This window comes from Ranitomeya variabilis, chromosome 2 (assembly GCF_051348905.1).
Source record: "Ranitomeya variabilis isolate aRanVar5 chromosome 2, aRanVar5.hap1, whole genome shotgun sequence".
In the NCBI taxonomy this organism is placed as follows: domain Eukaryota; kingdom Metazoa; phylum Chordata; class Amphibia; order Anura; family Dendrobatidae; genus Ranitomeya; species Ranitomeya variabilis.
This window is the reverse complement of record NC_135233.1, coordinates 988,886,970-988,901,207: the sequence shown is the minus strand read 5'-3', so window position 1 is coordinate 988,901,207 and position 14,238 is coordinate 988,886,970. Positions and strand designations below refer to the sequence as shown.

The 14,238-nt window shown below is 45.5% G+C and overlaps 1 protein-coding gene across 9 annotated transcripts in view; it reads left to right on the top strand.

The window, feature by feature from the left end:
- Positions 1-14,238, top strand: part of FARP2 (FERM, ARH/RhoGEF and pleckstrin domain protein 2) — a 120,511-nt gene that overhangs the window by 37,760 nt on the left and 68,513 nt on the right. For all 9 annotated transcript variants that reach the window (XR_013221949.1, XR_013221948.1, XM_077291002.1 and 6 more), the window contains exon 3: positions 13,539-13,643. Coding sequence is in view for 7 of the 9 variants with exons in the window: in XM_077291002.1 (XP_077147117.1) it covers positions 13,539-13,643 (105 nt within the window). In the remaining 2 variants the exon portion in view is untranslated. The remainder of the gene's footprint in view (positions 1-13,538; positions 13,644-14,238) is intronic.

Sequence of the window (14,238 nt, the reverse complement as noted above, 5' to 3'; positions counted from 1 at the left end):
CATCATTGGATCATTCAGAGATCCACAATGAACCTTCTGGAGTGAGTTTGCTGCACTTAAAGTAAAGGGGCCGAATAATATTGCACACCCCACTTTTCAGTTTTTGAATTTCCACAAAAATTTTAAATAATTAATAAATTTCATTCAACTTCTCAATTGTGTTCCACTTGTTGTTGATTCTTCACCAAAAATTTACATTTGGTATCTTTATGTTTGAAGCATGATATGTGGGAAAAGGTTGAAAAGTTCCAGGGGGCCGAATACTTTCGCAAGGCACTGTATATCCATAGTTATATCTATAGGTATATCTATAGATATGTCTATAGACATATTTCTATAGATATATAATTGCAAGGCCGGTGTTTATTAATGAACAGTATGTTTCATTTTGAACAAAAATGGGAAAAAAATGACGTGGGCTCCCGCGCAATTTTCTGCACCAGAGGGGGAAAGCCGACAGCCGGGGGCCAATATTTGTAGCCTGGGAAGGGGGTAATACCCATGGCCCCTTCCCAGGATATGAATATCAGCCAGCAGCTATCTGCGTAGCCTTTACTGGCTATTAAAATAGGGGACCCCCCAAAAAATGACGTGGGGGTCCCCCTATAATTTATAGCCAGAAAGGCTACGCAGAATGCTGCGGGCTGATATTCATAGCCTAGGAAGGGGCCATGGATATTGCTCCCCTCGGCTACAAATACCAGCCCGCAGCCGCCCCAGAAATTGTATTGTAAGGTGACATTAAGCCCGGTTAATAATGGAGAGGCGTCAATAAGACACCTATCCATTACTAATCCTATAGTATTGAATGAGTTAAAAAAAAAAGACACAGCCAGAAAAAAAGTATTTTAATATTCCTAATTTCACCATACTTACAACCGAATTCCAACGCCTAATTCCTGCGACGCCCTCGATCGCCTGCAAAAAATAAATAATAAACCAACCGTATACTCCCTTTCTGCTGTAGCCCAATTAATAACGATTTTCCCACGACGATCTCCCCTATAGAACAGTGACATCGGGTGATGTCACCGCTCTATAGGGCCTCCAGTGACACACTGACAGGAGACAATGGCTCCTGCAATGCATCACTGAAGAGGTTACTGTAGTTCAGTGCTCTCACTTTATGGCAATGCTGCGTGGGAATTTTCCCACACAGCAGTGCCGCAAGTGAGAGTATGAACTATACTGTACTCACAGCGGCGGAAGGATACCTTCCGTCATTGTATCGCCGGAGCCCCTGGAGAGTGGTCGCATCAGCTGATGTGGCAGCTCTTCACGGGAGATCGTTGTTGGACACTCTAATTAATTGGATTACTGCGGATCAAGGAGTATATTGTTGGTTTATTATTTTAATATTTTTTACAGGTGATCGAGGGCTTCGGGATCAAGGTGATTGGTGCGTATGTACTGTATGTTGTATGTACTGTATGTTGTATGTACTGTATGTTGTATGTACTGCCTGTACTGTATATGTGTGTATGTGTTTTGTTTTTTTTTACATTCAACACATTAGCCGGATGATGGGACTACTACTGTCCCATCATTGGCTATTGTGTCAATCACTGTTGCTGTAGCATTCATAGCCGGATGGGACTTGCAGTCCCATCGGACGATGCCTACGCACGCACGCACACACACACACACACACACACACACACACACACACACACACCCACATGACCCTCCCTATCTGCAGCGTTTCATCCGCAGCTAGACCGCAGATCTTTTTTACATCTGTGGTTTTGCTGCGGATGAGCCCGACACAATGGAAGTCAATGGGTGCAGAAATGCTGCAGATCCGCACAAAGAATTGACATGCTGCGGAAAATACACTGCAGCGCTTCTGCACGGTATTTTCCGCAGCATGTGCACAGCGGATTTGATTTTTCATAGGTTTACATGCTACTGTAAAACGCATGGAAATCTGCAGCACATCCGCAGCGTCAAAAACGCTGTGGATTTGCAGGCAAATCCGCAACATGTGCACATAGCCTCATACTGGCTCGCATGCTTTCCCCTCATGGTAGATTGCTTGCTGCCCTTGTAAACTGTGCTCCTAGGCTGCAGCAGGAAGCAACTGTGATTTCAATAGCTGCTTGATTGCTTCCTGCTTATGGTAGATCCAGCCTCAGAGGGAAAGATAGGAAGACGATACACACCCAGATAGCAGAAGATGGATGTAATGTGGTGATTGTGCGGAGAGAACTGCCGGTATTGAGGTTTTCTTTGTATTTTTGTACTATAAATTGTAGTAATGTATAATTAGTAAGTAATGGTCTCCCAGTTGGCTGCTTTGTTTCAGTAGAGTAATCTGCATGCAGGGAAAGTGGGTGCAGAAGGGTTGTTTTTTATTATTAAAGGGGTTCTTCTATGAAAAAGAATAATGTATAAACTAACAGAACCTTTAAAAATAAGCAGTTTGGCAATGCATGAACAATTATTCTTCTCTGTCAAAATATCTTATCTTGTGTGTCAGTGGTAGCAACCAATAGTTTCTGCTTTCCCTGAAATATCGGTCTACCTTCTATAGCGGACTTCTTGGCTCTTCTGGTCCGTCGATCTGTCACTGATGTGGCTCATTCTTTCTTCCTATTGTTCTTCTCTGCTTGTCAGATGTGATTTTGAGCATTCTCTTACCGTGACAAGATCACTATTAGGTGGATCACTGAGGGCCCTGAAATATTTTCAATATTCAATATAAGTGAACCTTTCAAGATTCCCCTTCAGTGTGGCCAAAAAGCTGCCAAAACATCTCAAATTAGGGGTAGACACCAGGAAAAGTGGCATCAACTGACCCAGAGTACAAACAGTATAATTGCGCAGCATGGATGCATGGGACAGGGCTTGGACCAGCATTTCTAGCTTAAACATCACAGTGACAGGTGTAGGCCTGGTGCTCGGAGAGCCCTGCCAAATTCAGGTAAGATACATGAAGGAGACCCAACTTGAGTCCAAACATTTCCAAAAATTAGGGGCAGAGACAGGAAAAAGTGGCATCAATTGACCCACAGTAGAAATTCGATAATGGCACAGCAGCAGTCAGCCATGGGCCATGCATGGGGTGTCTGGGTTTGGGACAGCATTTACAACTTTTAATGTAAGTTTTAATTAAGACATTAAAGGGAACCTGTCACCCCGTTTTTTGAAGATGAGCTAAAAATAGCGGTAAATAGGGGCAGAGCTGGGCGTTACATTAGTGTCTTTTGTGTGCCTTTATTACCCACCTATGCTGCTGAAATACCTTTGTAAAGTCGCCGTTTTCTGCGGTCACTCACGCTGGTCTGGTCCTAGGGGCGTGGTGACAGCGCTGTTTATCCCCCAGATCAGGCTCATCATTCCGTTGTAAACCAACCACTAGATGGCAGTAAATCCCCTGTCATCTATAAAGAAGCCGACCATAGATGAAATTCAAGTACTTGAATTTCATCTATGGTCGGCTTCTTTATAGATGACAGGGGATTTACTGCCATCTAGTGGTTGGTTTACATGCATTTAGGAAGTACCATTGGCTGCTTATGGTTGGACATTTTTGTAGTATCATCATTCCGTTGGTGGCGTAGTGGTGTCAGTACTGCCCGGGGCTTCAGGAAAATGGCCGCCGCGATCTCCATCTGCGCACGCGCGGAATCCTGCGGCCATTTTCCTGAAGCCCCGGGCAGCAGAGCGCTCCATGTGCGCACGCGCGGCCACAGAAAGATGGCCGGGCCTACCGGTAAACGGCTGAATAGCGCAGATCGCGCTCTTTTTCATCTCCTGGGCAGTGGATATTCTCTGTTGGACATGCGCACACCACTACGCCACCAACGGAATGATGAGCCTGATCTGGGGGAGAAACAGCGCTGTCACCACGCCCATAGGACCAGACCAGTGTGAGTGACAGCAGAAAACGGCGACTTTACAAAGGTATTTCAGCAGCATAGGTGGGTAATAAAGGCACACAAAAGACACTAATGTAACGCCCAGCTCTGCCCCTATTTAACGCTTTTTTTAGCTCATCTTCAAAAAACGGGGTGACAGGTTCCCTTTAAGACTAGGTGGGTGATGGACAGGTGTAGGCCTGCTGTGCTGGGAGTCCTGATACCTCATGCAACAGCTCAAACTGCTTTTCTCAGGTCGCACAAATATTAGCTTCGTAGACTACCATTGTTAGAAACTTTTTAGGATAGTAACACAGGTTGTTGACTGAAAGTAAGTGCAGGCCTGTCTGTCTGGGAGCCCTACTGCTATAGGCAACACACATGAAGGAGACCCAACCTGGAGTCCAAACTGTTCCAAAAATTATTGCCACACACCACTAAAGTGGCATAAATTTCCCCAGAGTAGAAATAGTATAATGGGGCCTTGACACCTCTTCCACAACAGGCAACAGACCAGATGGAGGCCCAATTTGGAGTCTCCACATTTCAAAAAATTGTTTTACAGCAGCAGTAGCAACATCAGGCACAGAATCCACGACAAAAGTGTCACAGACTGCAGTAACTCGAGATCAATACAGCACACTAAAAACTACACTCTCGCTTAGTCTGGAGATCCTTGACTTGTTCATCTTGATAAGTTAGGGTGTCTACACTTTCAGGGGACAGCCGGATGCGCTTATCCGTCAGGACACCAACAGCAGCTGCTGAAGACATGGTCTAAGAGATTTGTCTCCCAGGCATGACAAAGCCTCCAAGGCGTGACAGGCGAGCTCAGGCCACTTTTCCATTTTTGAAGAACAAAATGTCAAATTAAATTGATATTGCGCTTCATTACTCCTGTACCATCATCTCCAGTCGTTCACAAAGTGTCAGACTTGTACTCTGTTCTGCTGATGCATGGGCTGGTGTAAAAAATGTGTGAAATTACGCCCAGAAATTGCTTCTGCCACTTACCCTGCTGCTGCTAATGATTTTGCGTTGACGGCTGAATGTTCCCTTGGTTGGACGTCTAAAACTGCAATGCACACTGCATGCCACACTGCTTTCTTGGGCTAAACCACTCTTAAGATTGTCTAAAAGCGTGCTTCGATACACCAGTATGCGGTTGTCCCTTTCCAGGGGTGGGTGGGAACCATCTGGCAAAATTTACTTTTGTACCATGGATCTAACAGAGTGGCAGTCCAGTAGTCCGTACTATTTCTAAGGCCGGGGCCACACTTGGGTGTGCAATGCTAGAAATTCACACAAAACTCTTGCATCAATACCCGGCACAGTAGCTGGCACTCAGGACTGGAGCGTCCAGCTGCATAGAAATACATGCAGCCGCACGCTTCAGTCCCAAGTGCCGGCGGCAGTGCCGGGTATTGATGCAAGAGACGCGTGTGAGTTTCTCACACTGCACAAGCAAGTGTGACCCCGGCCTAATCCTAAATATACGGGCATCATGTTGCAGATCAAGAGCAAGAAGGTGCTTGTGTCGGGCGCTTCCATGAGGTCCAAGTCCATGGTGTGTTGGTGGTGAGGTAACCTTCAAGCTTGCTTCCTCTGTCCCCTTCCGCCAACCCCGGACAACAGAGGGGGGATCATTATACTCTGCATCTCCTGATTGTTGTGAGCCCATCACCTCTCCCTTAAATTTGTTCCTTGGCTCCTGCACCTTCGCTAACATTTTGTCTAATACATTGAGCCTCCTCGATCGCTGTAATCCGCCCTCCCATGGCACCGGCCTGTGCGACGACAGACCGGAACTTAGAGATATTGTTATCCTTCCGCAGCCTCCTCTTCTTACACCTCTTCCTCTGGGACTACCACCTCCTCCCGCAAACTATTCGTGTGCTCCATCATGTACAACCCCTGGCAAAAATTATGGAATCACCGGCCTTCGAGGATGTTCATTCAGTTTCAGACCTGTGTGAGAACACTTAGCACCGTGATGGAGGAGGAAGAAGCAGCAGATGCGGATGATGGGACAGCCAGTGGTGGTTGGCAAGGCCCACTAGTCCACATTTTAGCGCAGTGAAATTCCCAGACTAACACATGTTGATCGAGCATGTGCCGGTTCATGCATGTAGAAGTCAAATTATTGCAATTTTTGCCTCTACTGAGTAGTTTTTTGCAAAGTTGGCAGATAACATGAGTTGGGTCATCCTTTGCAATTTCAAAAAAGGCAACCCTTGCCGCCTCTGCCTACTGCAGACCCGCGCTGCTGCTGGCCACAACCAGAGTTGGAGCTGAGGATGCAGTGCTTGTCATGGCATCACTCGGTGTCTGTGAGGAAAGCTGCAACGTAACCTCCTCATCTTCCTTCTCTCCATCTCCTCTGCTGAGCTACTCAGCTGCATGCCTCTGGGTTCACACTAAGTGGGATACACAACCTACCGTAATTGTTGTCCTCTCTGTTCTCATACTCCTCACCCTGATAGTCACCCTTCTCTTCCTGCCCTGACAGCACAGTACAGTCCACGTGCGCCTCATCAGAATCACCTCCACCCCCGGGTTTAATGTCTGATGACGAGGCTCTGGATTCTTCTCGGACCCTACTTCGTCCGGCCCCAAATTCCACTGAAAAAGAAATTGGATATCGGTGGAGATGCTTTCCTCTTCTTGAGTCTGAATTTTTGGAGCAGAACTCTGATGCCCATGGAATAGAATGTGTGAACAGCTTTGCAGACTTGTCAATCTGTAGTTTCCCACTGTCATTTGGGCGGTTGGAGAGTTGTGATGCGGTGGGAAACGAGGGTAATATGGGTGCCACCTCTGAGGATTGTACTGTGTTATGTTAAGGTGAGGAAGAGGAGGAGAGGCCACTTGCCATACACTGGAGCACATGCTCTTTCTGGCTTTCATCTACATTGTGTACCGCTGTGTGGATGCCAAATAAAGGGAGTCGAGTAGCCGATCGAGTAACAGATGTCAGTTGTCTTTGGATAGTACCAGACAGTGTTTGTTCAGTAGAGCCTTGAGTAACATTACCACCTAACCCATGTACATTTTGAACACCAAGCCTATTCCCCCTTCCACCATGACTTCACTTTTTCCCACTCATGTTGGATGTACCCTTCCCCACCTTTAACCAGCTGTTTCACAGTTTGTCAGTCACCTGTCAATAAATTAACAATTAGTATTTATTTGCATAGATAGTGTGGTCCAGACACACTATCAGCAGAAAGGATTTAGATTCAGAAATGTGGCCTGGTGTCTGGATCACAGCATTAGCACAAACTATTTAGATTCTGAAATGTGGACTCCTGCCTGCACCACAGTATTGGCACAAAAGATTTAGATGCTGGAAGGTCGATTTGACACAAGATCCGACCTAGGTGAAGAAGCTGATAATAAACCGCCCAACTATCTGACTACCTGCTGCAGGAGCAGCCTCTCTGCGCTGTTAAGGTACCGTCACATTAAGCGACGCTGCAGCGATATAGACAATGATGCCGATCGCTGCAGCGTCGCTGTTTCGTCGTTGTGTGGTCGCTGGAGAGCTGTCACACAGACAGCTCTCCAGCGACCAACGATGCCGAAGTCCCCGGGTAACCAGGGTAAACATCGGGTTACTAAGCGCAGGGCCGCGCTTAGGAACCCGATGTTTACCCTGGTTACCAGTGTAAATGTAAAAAACCCCAAACACTACATACTTACATTCCGGTGTCTGTCGGGTCCCCCGGCGTTCTGCTTCCCTGCACTGTGTAAGCGCCGGCCCTAAAGCAGAGCGGTGACGTCACCGCTGTGCTCTGCTTTACGGCCGGCCGGCGCTGACACAGTGCAGGGAAGCGGACGCCGGGGGACCCGACAGACACCGGAATGTAAGTATGTAGTGTTTGTTTTTTTTACATTTACAATGGTAACCAGGGTAAATATCGGGTTACTAAGCGCGGCCCTGCGCTTAGTAACCCGATGTTTACCCTGGTTACCAGTGACGACATCGCTGAATCTGCGTCACACACACCGATTCAGCGATGTCAGCGGGTGATCCAGCGACGAAATAAGGTGCTGGACTTCTAGCTCCGACCAACGATATCACAGCGGGATCCAGATCGCTGCTGCGTGTCAAACACAACGATATCGCTATCCAGGACGCTGCAACGTCACGGATCGCTATCGTTATCGTTGTTAAGTTGTTCAGTGTGAAGGTACCTTTACACTGACAAAATGGCTCAAAAACAACGTCCGCTTTTTATATGGAGAGGGACATGCAACTTCGGCAGCCAATGATAGAAGCCCTTGTGTCTGGAAGTTATGTATGGTTCCTGATTGGCTGCCAGAATCTCCAGACACTAAGTCAATTAAAAAAAAAAAAAAATACAATCCGCCGCTAATCTCCCCCCCCCCCCCCCCCCCGCCCCTCATACAGTACCGCTATCAAGCCAAAATCCTAACAAAAGCATTCGTGGAAATGCAATAATTTATCTAGCTTTGGCCTAATTTTGTCTATTTTTTTTTTTTTTTTTTAATAGGAGAAATGCTCGGGAATCTGAACACGAATCCGAATGTGCAAAGTTTTTGCTGAATTTGAGATTGGTGAACGTTTTCAGAACAAGTTCGCTCATGTCTAGTTAGTACACAGCCAGACCTGCTTTCTGTGCTACGGTGTATCAACGAGCTTTAGCTGCAACGTGTTCCTATGGCAGGCATCGGTTTTATGGTCTTGGGCGCAGTGCTGCTGTTTGCCAACAGGACAGGATTGGATCGGAGATGGACGGGAGGGAATTCTCTAAAATGGAGGCAAGAATAGATTTTGAACACCCAGACCCCCATAACCTTTGTGCTGTACTTTGACATTAGACTGGTACTGTTGAGCATGGGTGGGATTAGCACTTTTACAGAGTCATTATTCCATGGGCACTGACTGCATGTGTGCTTAAGTGCTGATATGCATACATCTGTCTTTATGCTGTTGAAACTACATTTTGCCCCTCTTTCTGACCTAAGAATTCTTTTGTGGAAAATTTCATGTAGAAGGGCCAAGGGCGCGGGAGAAGTTGAGACTGCCTGATATGTGGCTTTGATAACTAAAGACTGCCTCTCTGATGCCACCTATAGGTAGATACTATGTAAGACAATGTTGTACGCATTAAAGAGCCTTGAAACATATAAATAAGGATATCAGCCATTCCAGAGAGGTTCATATGTAGACAGCAAGGCTTCTGAGTTTTTGCTCATCAGTATTCAGTAGGGTAAAGGTTGCCAGAGTGTGATGCTTTCAACCCAATTGTTCATTTTTCTTCTAATGGAGAGCTAATTTGCATGTTTCCCAAGTTGCATGGACTCAATAGGTCTCCACAAGGAGGAACCATACCTTATGAAATCTATAACTAATTGGGCCATGCACATTAGATCAGGGGTGGACTTGCCATTGGTGCAACCTCTGCAGCCGCACAGGGGCTCAAAAGTTATGGGGGCCCATTTGACCTCCAAAACATTTGGAACTGTGTACTATGATGAGCTATTGGACTGCAAAGGGTCCATTCATTGTTCTTGCACAGTAGTCCTCTTCTGCCCGTGTTCCCGACAGTGCATTAGATAGTTGTCGGTCAAACAACTTTAGCTTATCTTTCGGCAAGAGCTTTCTTTGCTGGCTGACCCATACGCAAGAGCCATTGAGAAAGCCATTTCTGGATATGTCTGGTGACTGCGTATCTGCTGAAGAATATGCAATCAGCCAAAATCGGATATACTCAAGTGACCCTCTCCCCGACTATTACTTGTCCAGGGCCTTCATACACACTAGACGGTTGGTCGAACCCATCGGCGGGTTCATCCACCATTAAACAAATGTGCTTAGAGGCCTTAAAGACCAAGTTATTGATCGTCCTTGTATGTAATGAGGATTTTCCAAGTTGCACTCAGCTGGTGTTTGAGCCTCCGTCACTTGTCTCATGTCCACATTTCTGCTGGCGGCACACGGATACATTACATTGTACATGGTGCTCTTCACATGTCAGCTCTTTGCTGACCAGTGATCCACTTAAAAAAAACAAAGACACGTCTGAGTTTGATTTGTAGCCCATACTTGATCATGTAAATGAAGGGGTTACAGAACACAGACAGTACACAGACGCCATTTGAGTTGCATCCATGTGCTGTGTGTTTTTCATTCACTTATTGCAAGGAAAAGTGTTTTTTTTTGTGGGTTTTTTTGCCTATGGGACAATAAATACACGAGGGTAGTAAAAACGAACACATTGACTGAAAATGAATTAAAATTGGATGCAAGTTTTAATACTTTGTGACCACTGTACTTGGGTCCATCCTGATCACTGAGCACCTGATTAAAATGCAGAAAGTATTAGTGGCTGTAAAGGGGTTAACACGGTGGAATTTCTCTGGCCTCATACAGGCAGATTCTGTTATTTCCATTTGTAGGAGAATTTTCTGAATTCCAGAGAGAATTGTGTCCAGATGCTAAGACCGCACGTCTCATAGCCCAAAGTGTGATCCTCCCTACTCGTCTCACGTCCCTTTTGGCAACGGAAGGTCTAAATTAGCCAAATTTTGTTTTGTGATTACCCCGGGAAGATTCATTCATATCTTTTCATATTAGTATGATCTATAAATGGCTGACAATTCTGCAGAGAGTGAGTTGTCATTGTATTTCATGGAATACTTTTATTTCTTCTATTGTTGTCTGCATTGTCCATTATATATACTGTGTATGTATGTATGTGTGTGTGTGTGTATGTGTGTGTGTGTGTGTATATATATATATATATATATATATATATATATATATATATATATATATATATATAATATCCATCATATCATCATTTTTTTTACTTTTGAAAAAAAATAAATCGAACCCCCAACTGCAAAAAATGGAAGGAGAAATTATTTGTATAATTTTTATCTAAGGGGGTGACAAAGGGGGATTTGATTTTACTATTTTATTTTTCTTTTGACCACTGTCATAGACCCTATCACAATGCTCAATTTCCTATTGTTGCCGGGTACTGGCCAGCAGATCTTGACAGGCGCACTGCGCATGTACCCGCCATTTTTTTTTTTACCCAGGAAGATGACCCCGGCCGGGGAGCTGACCATTATGGTGCCGGGATGAGGGGCATCTTGGGGGCATAATTTCTCTCTCTTCTGACATATATACAAAGACATATTGATGGGAAATTTAGATTGTGAACCCCATTGGGGACAGCGATGATAATGTGTGTAAAGCGCTGCGGAATATGTTAGCGCTATATGAAAATAAAGATTATTATTATGTATATCATGTCAGAAGAGAGAGAAATCATTGTATCAGCCGGCACACTTTTTTTTGTGATCGCCGTTATTTACTGAATAACGGTGATCATATGATCGGGGACCAGAAAATCCAGCCCTGATCATGTTCTTTGGTGTCTCTGTGTACTGGTAACCGAGATTTTCCGACTCTGGAGGACACTGCAGCCTTATTCCCAATTGCCGTTTTACGCATTAAGACTGCGGCCACTTAGGGGTTAAAGGTCATTTCTCTGTAAGATCAAACTCCATCGAGCCCCCCAAACCACATGTGGGCTTGCAGGTCTTTGAAATGTAAATCCATCTACTGTATTTTCTGGCGTATAAGACTACTTTTTAACCCCTGAAAATCTTCTTAAAAGTCGGGGGTCGTCTTATACGCCGGGTGCCGTCTTGTACGCCGAGTGCAGACACCAATGTGTATATGGTGGGTGGGGGGGGAGTGGTCCCGGTGACGAAGAGGGGTCTTCTCACAGGAAAGTGTGAGTGGAGTATCCCCCATTACCTCATTGTAGCTGCAGCATGGGGTCTCTGTGCTGGGGAGAGGCGGCAGCTGCTGCTCCTCTTTGTGCCGCATGGGCGCTGTGCTGTGGGGCGGTGGCCGCCGCCGCTCCCCAGCACCCCACACTGCAGCTACAATGAGGTAATGGGGGATACTCCACTCACACTTTCCTGTGAGATGCCCCCTCTTCGTCATCAGGACCACTCCCCCCCCCCCAAAAGGCACATTAGTCACCGGCCCTATAAGACGACATACGGCGTATAAGAAGACCCCCGACTTTTAAGAAGATTTTATATTTTAACTGGAAAAGTTGGGGGGTCGTCTTATATGCCCAGTCGTCTTATATGCCGGAAAATACGGTACATCTTTGCGTTTTCTATCTGTTCCTGCATTCTGCAACATTAAGTGGTCTGGGCGTGACCGAGCACTTAGGGTATGTGCACACGCTGCGGATTTTGCTGCGGATCCGCAGCAGATTTGACGCTGCGGATCCGCAGCAGTTTTCCCAAAGTTTACAGTACCATGTAAACCAATGGGGGGAAAAAAACTGCTGTGCACATGCTGCGGAAAAATCCCCACGGAAACGCAGCGGATTATTTTCCGCAGCATGTCAATTCTTTCTGCGGATTCCGCAGCGGTTTTCAACCTGCACCAATAGGAAAGTGCAGTTGAAAACCCGCAGAGGAATCCGCAGAAGAAACCGCGAGAAAATCCGCAGTTAAAACCGCAGTGGTTTTGCACTGCGGATTTTCAAAATCCGCTGCGGAAAAATCCGCAGCAGAATCCGCAACGTGGGCACATACCCTCAAGGAGCCACTGCTTCCGGAGGTTGTTTCTCCACCCAGCATTGGCCTGTGCATCTTGATTCATAGCTTACCTCCGGATTTCCTTACATGGCACCTGAGGTCACAAAGGCAATGAACTCCTCAATCAAGTTAGAGAGACTGGGCGAGGAAACAGGTAGTGGCCCCTTAAAGGGATTGTCCGGCCTTAGGGTACAAGTCCGCAGTGACTCTGTGAGTGCAGACTTGTGAATCCTCACAGCGTTCAAAGGGCGTGCTGAGAGGATTCTCCAAGGGGGTCCTAGCAGCAGGACCCCGACCAATCTGGAAGTTATCGCCTATCCTGGAGATAACCCCTTAAGTAAAATCATAACAATAAATCCTGATACTTTGGGGGTTTTTTTATCATTACTTTTATGTCGTGGAGTTCAGAGTCATTTGTGTCATCAGATAGATTTATAGGTAGCAATTATTGTGAGCTTCAAAGGGTGAAATTCACATGTAACCCACAGTCCAAGGTCCGCAAAGAAGATGGAACTTTGCTCAGCCTTTCCTTAGTTATATCTGTTCTTACACTGCACCCAAGAGCTAGCAGCATTGCGCATTATTCAAACATCCATGCCCTCAAATTATCTATATTTTTCCCTTCCTATTGGTATTCCGTTTTTCATCTCTCTGCATTCATGTTGTCCGTTTTACCATCCATACATCATCAGGGGTTTTGATGTTTCTTCAGAATTGGTTGTTGTTTGCCAAGCTTCTGCTAGAAATCTGTTAGTGAACCCTGACCTGAGTGGGTGAGTTCTGTCCCCAAAACAGGCCAGAATAGGACGTGTAGTAACAGTCAAGAAAATAAAATGTGACTATTGCTATAGAATATAAAAGCCCTGGTGTCAGAGTGAGGCCTATGGACGCCTCGTGGTCTCATCTCCTGACTTTTCTCCCCGTATGTTGAATTAGATTGTGTTGAATGAAGTGCAGTGACGGCCCCCTAAAGGTGCTGCAATAATAACCAATTGGGAACAGAATCTGACCTCTTATAAGGTCATGTAATGTTTCTGGACTCTGTTTCCTAATAAATCTTTTTGTATTTTTCAGCCAAAGACCACGGGGCAGACGCTACTGAGCCGAGCATTCACTCATCTGAATGTGGTGGAGACTGACTATTTTGGCATTGAGTTCCAGACTGCGCAGTCTCAATGGGTATGTGAAGTTTCTACGTGTCACAAAACTGGACTAATAAATGGATCTGTAACTGTTCTATAAAACGCTACTTGTGCGTCATCCATAATCCCGCTGCTGTGTACATATGTGAAATATTAAAAATGTTCCAATTTTTCTAGTACGGCTGGTTAATGATGTAAGATATTTCATTCCTGAATCCCAAAGTAAGCAAAATGTCTATAATTAAGCATCTCCGGAGCAGATCTGTATCCAGTCATTTGGAAAGTCTTTTATGCTGTGCACATATGGATGTGATGCAGTTTCCATTTTTGGATACATTTTTCATGTTACAGGATTAACCATTTGTTCCCTAAGCTTTACTTTTAGTTTATGGGTATTCAAGCAAATAACACAATACATTATTGTATTAGAATAATATGACTGGATGTTGATGACATATTGCTAAGATATGTCTTCAGTTCCTCATTGCAATGGGTCCTACTGCCGGGACCCGAACTTCGAGAAAAGTGCTGACATCCATTCCATAGGGATGTGCTCGGCAAGTACAAGAAGGATCAAGTAGCTACAATGAATTGAGCTCTGTTCACACTTGTGGTTGGAGATTCTGCTGAGG